At 40.2% G+C, this 7,916-nt stretch overlaps 1 protein-coding gene across 1 annotated transcript in view; it reads left to right on the top strand.

Moving 5' to 3' along the window:
* LCP2 (lymphocyte cytosolic protein 2) overlaps window positions 1-7,916 on the top strand; it is a 70,215-nt gene that overhangs the window by 50,249 nt on the left and 12,050 nt on the right. Inside the window, exons 18-20 of the mRNA XM_007939752.1 lie at window positions 2,995-3,095; window positions 4,895-4,972; window positions 7,412-7,567. Coding sequence (XP_007937943.1) covers window positions 2,995-3,095; window positions 4,895-4,972; window positions 7,412-7,567 — 335 coding nt within the window. The remainder of the gene's footprint in view (window positions 1-2,994; window positions 3,096-4,894; window positions 4,973-7,411; window positions 7,568-7,916) is intronic.

Genomic DNA, 7,916 nt, shown 5'->3' with positions numbered 1-7,916 from the left:
CCTCGGAAGGAAGGTTGGGCAATCCTACTTCCGTAGTGATACTGCCTCGGAAACCCAAGGAGGGGTCGCTATGAGTCAGGGCTGACTTGACGGCAAACAACAACAACAACAACATGAGAAACAAACAGATGCTATATACACACACACACACACACACACACGTATATAACATATGTAAATATTTTTTCACTTTTGGTCCAGCCACAGAAAAAACTGGTATGTGTTTTAAATAGCAAACTAAACCAAAAAAGCAAGTTGCCATTGCCTGGACTTTGACTCATGGCGACCCCATGTGGGTCAGAGTAGAACTATGTGCTGTACAGGGTTTTCAATGGCTGATTTTTCAGAAGTAGATCACCAGGCCTTTCCTCCAAGGTAGCTCTTGGTGGACTCGTACCATCAACCTTTCAGTGAACAATGTGAATTATAGCTCAAGGTCAAGATTTTTCAGGATTGCATTCAGTTGCATTCAGTTGGATATATCATGTCATATATGTCTGAGATCCTACCAGTGACATCCTTAAGTTTTCAATGTTTCCTAAGCATTTGAGTCTATAGTGCCTGAATTCCTCATATGGTTTCCACAGTCCCCAAATTTTCCATGGTCCCTACAACTCTCTGTATTTTGTGAACCCACATATGTGCTGCCTGCCTGACCCCTGTAGGCATCTAAGTTCCAGATACCTTGCTTACAGCAATATTTCCCAAAGCAAGTTCCTGGTTTTATGGGTTGGTGGTGTGTATTATCAATCCAAATAACTGGTTAATCATTATTTGAAATACTACATTAATCAAAATTAAAGCTCTTTCCCCCAAGACTGCTGAAACACCTGGTACTCATTCTTCTCCACTGGTAAGAATATTCACCAAAAGGGGGAAAATGCAGATCAGAATTTCAAATTTTCATCTACTCTTAACTAGCTGGATCCATGGAGGCTGGATGAACCTCTGAAAGTGTTGTGCTGAGATAATCTTTAAACCTTAAGGCAAAAATATTCCTTGAAGTCATTTTAAAACTGAACAATAATTGAGCTGAACTAGTAAAAATGATCTGCCTTGAGTATTCTGCTCTTTTAAGAACTATCTATATGGTTTCATGTGGACAACAGCAACTCAAAAGATTAGATAGGAACCTTCAGAGCTATGAGTTTATATTAATGAAGGAGGAACAACTCAGAAAAAGAGGGTGAGAATGGTTGCACTAATGCATTGACTAAGTCAATGTCACTACCTACAGAAACTGTGCATGTAGAAACTATTGGACTGGTAGGTGTTTTGCTGTGTATGTTCTCAGCAATACCAACAAAATCAATAAAATTTAGAAGAAAAAAACAGTGAGTATGTTTGAATGACTGCTTTTCTGTCACAAATCATGACTTCACAGTGTTGGCATGAAGGTGAAGAAGCAGAACGAGAGTAATTCCTCACTTCTAAATCCCATGCATTATAGGTCTTGGTTGTGTTTCTACTTGCCTGTTGGTAGATTTCATTCATTAAACAAGCACTATCAAAGCATCTGCTGTGGACTACAAAGAAAAGGCCTGCTTGGGTAGTAGGGACCTGGAAAAGGAAAGTACTGGCAAGTCAGCTTTATATGCTTATTTAGAAACAGGGAAATTCCATCTTAAATGATCCCGGTAAAGTGGAAACTTAAGTCCTTCCTAGATAACTCCCCTTTCCTCAGTCGCAGGTGGTAGACACAGTTGACCACTTATGACATGTTGCAGATATACCAACAACTCTGGTGCAGAACCACCTGGAGTGCTTGCTAACATGCAAATTCCTGGGCCCCAGGAGACTCAAGTCCCCCAATGATTCTCATCTATGTTTAGGATCCATAGATCCAAGCCTTGGCCCTGTCACTAATAGCACATAATTTGATCAGCCTCTATGACCCTCAGTTTCCTTCTATGTAGAATGAAGATAATCCTCACCTTGTAGTGTTGCTGTGAGGATTAAAGATAAAGTAGACAAAGCACCTTACTCAAGTCTGGGGATAACCAAAAACCAAACTCACTGCCGTCAAGTTGAATCTGACTCATAGTGGGTTTCCAAGGCAATATCACTACGGAAGTAGATTGCCCAATCTTCCTTCCGAGGAGTGGCTAGTGGGTTTGAACCACCAGCCTTCTGGTTATCAGTCAAATGCCTTAGGCACTACACCACCAGAGCATAGCAGTTCTGAATAAATGATTGTTGAATGGATGAAGGAATTCTGAGTGAGTGGTTAAGAGACCATTCAGTCTTCCATCTTTAACAGTTGTCTGGTACATAGAAAGCACTGTTGGCAATTATAAGTCAACATACTCAAATCTTTTCTGAGATTAGGAAACACTTTTCTTAGAAAGTTTCAGGGAACTGGAAATAAGAAAGTTTGAGGGGAGATGAGACACAAGTGCCAGGTAACTGATAGGTTCCCAGTGAGGAATTCCTGAGTGATCAGATAACTTGAACTTCCTTCCATATGAGGTTAACAGCTCAGCTTCTTTAGAAAATTTGATGGTAGCAAACTTTAGTTCTAAAAGCTAAAATTGTCAGAAGGTAGTTTCACCTTGCTTGGCGTAACTTACATTTCTTGTGGTAAAAACAATGAGAAAATAATAACCACTTTTTATTGCATTGTTACTGTATTAGTTGGGAAACCATTCTGGATGTTCTGGATATTAGAGGAATACATGAAAGATCAGGCTCCAATTTTATTCAGATATTTACATAAATATGTCTCTGTGACTGTTCTGCAAGTGGCTCTAGTAACCTTAGGCAATGTGCACACTTGAGGTGCTGCTCTCAGAATTTTACTGGCACAGTTACATAACCTGCTAAAAACCTGAGCAGTGGTTTTTAGCAAGTGAAACAGAATTTTGAAGTCCTGGTTTCTGGAAATGTTAATTATCCAAACAATCACAAGGATAGTCGTGGGGGAGGAAGTGTGTTGTGACCAAAGTAAAAAATAGCTTACAATAAATTACCTTTCAAAATTCTATGTTTTTAAAGGCCATAGTAACAGACCACCTCCGAGAATTACAGCTGAAGGCAGGAACTTTCCCTTGCCGATTCCAAACAAACCCCGGCCACCATCTCCTGGGGAAATAGAGGTAATAGATTAAAAGGTTTTATTTTTGTGTTTGTCCCAGCAAATGAATTATCAGAAACTCCCATTGAATATACTTTTGTACTTTTATCTTCTATTAGCCTTAATATTTTTTTAAAAAGAGAAAGTTCAAGGGGAGAATTCAGATGAAAAATAGTATGTCCTTTCCCCTTGCTGTTCTTTCAGACTCTTCCAATGGCAAATGTTTGTGTGTTGCATTGAACAATGGGAAATATGCTCCTTTCTCTCTCTCTCTTTTAATCTATTTCCTAGACTCTGACCCTGAATATATCACTTAACTGCTTAACCCAGTTTTCTTAAGTTTATTACTGCACTAAAATGGAGAAATTATTTTATATCTTGTCTGATTAGTGGTACCATCATATGAACCAGTTTCTCTCTAGTCAGTTCAGAGTAGAACTGTACTCTGTAGGGTTTTCAATAGCTGTGATCTTTTGGAAGTAGATTGCCAGGCCTATCCAGCAAGGTGCCTCTGGGTAGATCTGAAACACAGCCCTTTTGGTTAGTAGCTGTTCTGGTTACCTAGTGCCGCTCTGACAAGAATATACCACAAATGGGATGGGTGAACAAACAGGAGTTTATTCTCTTACAATTTGGAGGCTTTAAGTCGGAGTTCAATGTGCCAAGCTCTAGGGGCTGTGTGAAAGCTCTGCCTCTTGCTCCCAGCCCACTGAAGCTAAAGGATTTTCTTCACTCAGACGGCTGCTGGCTGCTGAGGCTGCCAAGCCCAAGGTTGACAAGTAAAAAGGCACAGTCCAGATGTTACCAAACCACACAGCAGGCCATTAATTCAAGTCCATTGTAAGTCCCTAGGTTGGCAGAGCATGGCAGGCTGCTGAACAACAACATGACTACACATGGGGTCCAAACGTACCATAAGCTAGAGCCTATCCTCAAGGTTTCTCCTTATACACAGGAAGCAGACCACATTCCCTAAAGCAGACCACATTCCCTAAGGCAGCTTACTCAGCTGCTCATAGTAGATTCCACCATGGAGTTGATTACCAGTCTCATCATGGGGAATACTACATCCATCTGCCTAGCCATTCAACCAAGCCCAGCCAAGTTGACACACAAACTGAACTACCACAGTAGCCAAGCACTTAACTGTTTGCACCTTCCAGAGACCCAAGTGCCATTATATATTTTAAAAAAGAAAAAAAAACCACCTCAATGCCTTCAAGTCAATTCCACTCCTAGCGACCCCTACTTGGGTTCCTGAGGTGGTATCTCTACAAAAGTAGACTGCCCAATTTTCCTTCCAAGGAGTAGCTTGGTGGGTTTGAACTGCCAGCTTTCTAATTAGCAGACAAATGCCTTAGGCACTATGCCACCAGAGCAAGGGATGCTTATTAATGGCTACCTTTGCAGAGTGTCATGATTAAAAGCAATTCACACAAAATACATCCTACTGAGCTCTACCTACATGATTCTATGGAGTCCCTGGTGGTGCAAAAGGTTAGCATGCACAGCTGTTAACTGAGAGTTTGGAGTTTGAGTCTACCCAGAGGCAGCTCAGAAGAAAGGCCCTGTGATCCATTTCTGAAAAAACAGCCACTGAAAACTCTGTGAAGTACAGTTCTGCTTTGACACACGTGGTTGCCATGAATCAGAATTGGCAACTGTTTTTAAATGATCCTATATTCAAATTAAGAAAACAAATGTTTCAAATCTCATGGAATTGAGGTGGTGATTAATGTAAATTATTACTTGGAGGCTGTTCTTTTCACTTATTTAAGTAACTGCAAAATTCATTTCATTTTTAAAAATTTACATTTTCAGAATTCATTAAATGAAGAATGGTACGTTTCTTATATTACCCGACCAGAGGCAGAAGCTGCTCTTAGAAAGATAAACCAGGTACTCTACTAAAATTTATTTTTAAGTAGGTATAAATATTAATTGAGGGAAGAGAGGGGAACTAACTTATTGAGTACCAATTACTGGCTAGGAATTCTGCTAGGTGCTGCTCATACTATTATTCCTATGAGACCCATCTGTGACAACCTCACACCTGTCAGTCCCAACAGCAATGACTCCTAGGACCCTGGAAAGAAATCCAAATTAAAGCAGAATCATTTGGTTGGCATCATCTTAGATTGACCATGGACTGCTAAACAACTAACAGATCTATCCTGGAAGAAGTGCATCTGGAATGCTCCTTGAAAGTGAGAATGGCCAGACTTTGACCTACTTTGGTGGTATTGTCAGAAGGGACCATTCCCTGGAGAAGGATATCATGCTTAGTAAAGTGGAGGGTCAATGAAAAAGGGAAAGGTCCTCAATGAGATATATTGACACAGTGACTGCAACGATGGGTTCAGATATAGCAAGGATCATGAGGCTGGCATAGGACTGGGCAGTGTTTTGTTCTGTTGTACATAGGGTCACTATGAGTTGGAGCTGACTCAACGGCACCTAACAACAACAACAACATCTTAGATTGCATTAACGAAAGTGGCCCATGTTGTCAAAGGAATCAGGCCATGCCAAAAGGAGATTGACTTCGTCCCATCTATTTAGTATCTTGCCAGGTCCATTTTCCCCTTACCACATCCTTGCCATCCACATAGATGTGAAGGCCCCATGTGGAGACAAATAGCAAAATTAGCCCCTTTCCTTGGAAATTTCTAGCTGTCCCTTAACATCATGTGGTTTTAACCAGATTTTCAGTGGCTCTGTGCTGAACTCTGAGGAGCTCTAGTAGTGCAGTGGTTAAAGCATTGAGCTGCTAACTAAAAGGTTGGTGGTTTGAACCCACTGGCCACTCCATGGGAGAAGATGAGGCAGTCTGCTTCCATAAAGATTTACAGTCTTGGAAAGTCTTTGGAGCAATTCTACTCTGACCTATAGGGTTGTTATGAATCAGAATCAATGTGATAGCAGTGGGTTTGGTTTTTTATTTTTGTGCTGAACTCTTAAATCTGTTTATCAAAGCAGGGAAGATCTTTTGCTCCAAAAGTACATGGGGCTGAAATTATATCTAATGTTTATAGAGCTCTGGCAGTGTAGTACCTAAGGCACTTGACTGCTAACCAGAAGGCTGGTGGTTCAAACCCACTAGCCACCCTTTGGAAGGAAGGTTGGACATTCTACTTCCATCACGATACTGCCTCAGAAACCCAAGGAGGGGTCGCTATGAGTCGGGTCTGACTTGATTGCACCTAACAGCAACAACACTCAATCTTAGCCACACATGTAAATCACCTTGGTACTTTAAAAAGTCCTGATAACCTGGGTCTCACCCTGAGAAATTCTGACTTAATTAGTTCAGGGTGCTGCCAAACTAAACCCACTGCCATCAAGTCGATTCCGACTCATAATGACCCCATTAGGGTTCCAAGGCTGTAAATCTTCACAGATATAGATTGCTTCATCTTCCTCCCATGGAGCAGCTGGTGGGTTTAAACCACCAATCTTCTGGTTAGCAGCCAAATGCCTTACCCACTAGGCTACCAGCTTCCAGGGCGCTTTGAGAATCTTCTAAGCTCCCCAGGTGATTCTAATTCTAAGCCAACGTTGAGAATCACTGGTCCAGGGTTTCTTTAACAGAGATATTCTGACTGGCTCAATTAACTGGGAATAAAAAAAAAAAAAGCCATTACTGCAAATTGGTGGTAATTTAAAGCCATTCTGGTATAGTATAGGAAGGAGGGTGTAGCTTAAAAAGTCTTTAAAAACTCACTCAAATTTACTATTAGGTCCTCACAGTATGACTATATTATGTAACACTAATTTAGCAATGAAATCTTAAAGTACAGGACAAATCACAAAACTTTTAGTAACCATCAAGAAAAAAAGGTGATGAACAGAGATGTCTATGTTCCATTTTGTTCAGGAATGTGATGGCTGAAATTCTTTATCAAGAGATCACAAAGTGTTAAAGGAGTACATATCTTAGGCATCTGGGTGTTTTCTAATTTGGAAGGTGAAAAGAAAGGACTCACAGGGAGAGGAAGATATATCTTTAGTTAAACAATAAAGCCCTCATTTCTACTAACCCTTTAAACACTCAAGTACCTATTATTTGCTTTAATACTGAAAAAGGGATTCCTTTTTCATCAAAAAGACTTCAAAGGGTTGGCTTGGAAATTTTTCTGATATGATCTCTCCTGCCTCTTTCTTCACAACCAAAAACTCTGTAACACCTGGGATCTGTAGCTGTTTGGGGAACGGTGTGTTCACTGACTTGTCAAGTGCTGGGTTTTGCAGATCCTGAGAGGCTTGACTAAAGTTCTTAAAGGCAACAAAAGTATTGACTTTTACTGCTCCTTTAATGACAAGAATTTATCCTTTTAGGATGGCACTTTTCTGGTTAGAGACAGCTCTAAAAAAACAATTACCAATCCGTATGTCCTCATGGTGTTGTACAAAGATAAAGTTTACAACATCCAGATCCGTTATCAGGAGGAAAGTCAAGTTTACTTGTTGGGAACTGGACTCCGAGGGAAAGAGGTAAGGACATCTTCCACTTTCAAAATTTCCCAAAATTCTCTTTTTCTGCCCCTCCACACACCATTACATGGAGGCCCACCATAACATTCTTTGGCAATCCATAATGTATGATATTAAATCATGTTAGTGACACCCTTTGTAACTTACTGGAAGAAAATAAAGCAAATGTTAACTATTGCTACTCTGCCATAAGTCTTTCTTTACATTTTTTTCTTCCTAATAATCTAAAATCACATAAATCACTTTTTTTTAATTTTTTTATTGTGATTTGGGTGAAGATTTACAGAGCAAATTCACTTTCCATACAGCAGTTCACATACACTTTGTCTCATGACATTGACCACAATTT

This window comes from Orycteropus afer, unplaced genomic scaffold (genome assembly GCF_000298275.1).
Source record: "Orycteropus afer afer isolate SDZICR_OR568_19922 unplaced genomic scaffold, OryAfe1.0 scaffold00062, whole genome shotgun sequence".
NCBI classification, from domain to species: domain Eukaryota; kingdom Metazoa; phylum Chordata; class Mammalia; order Tubulidentata; family Orycteropodidae; genus Orycteropus; species Orycteropus afer.
This window is presented reverse-complemented; position numbering and strand designations above follow the sequence as displayed.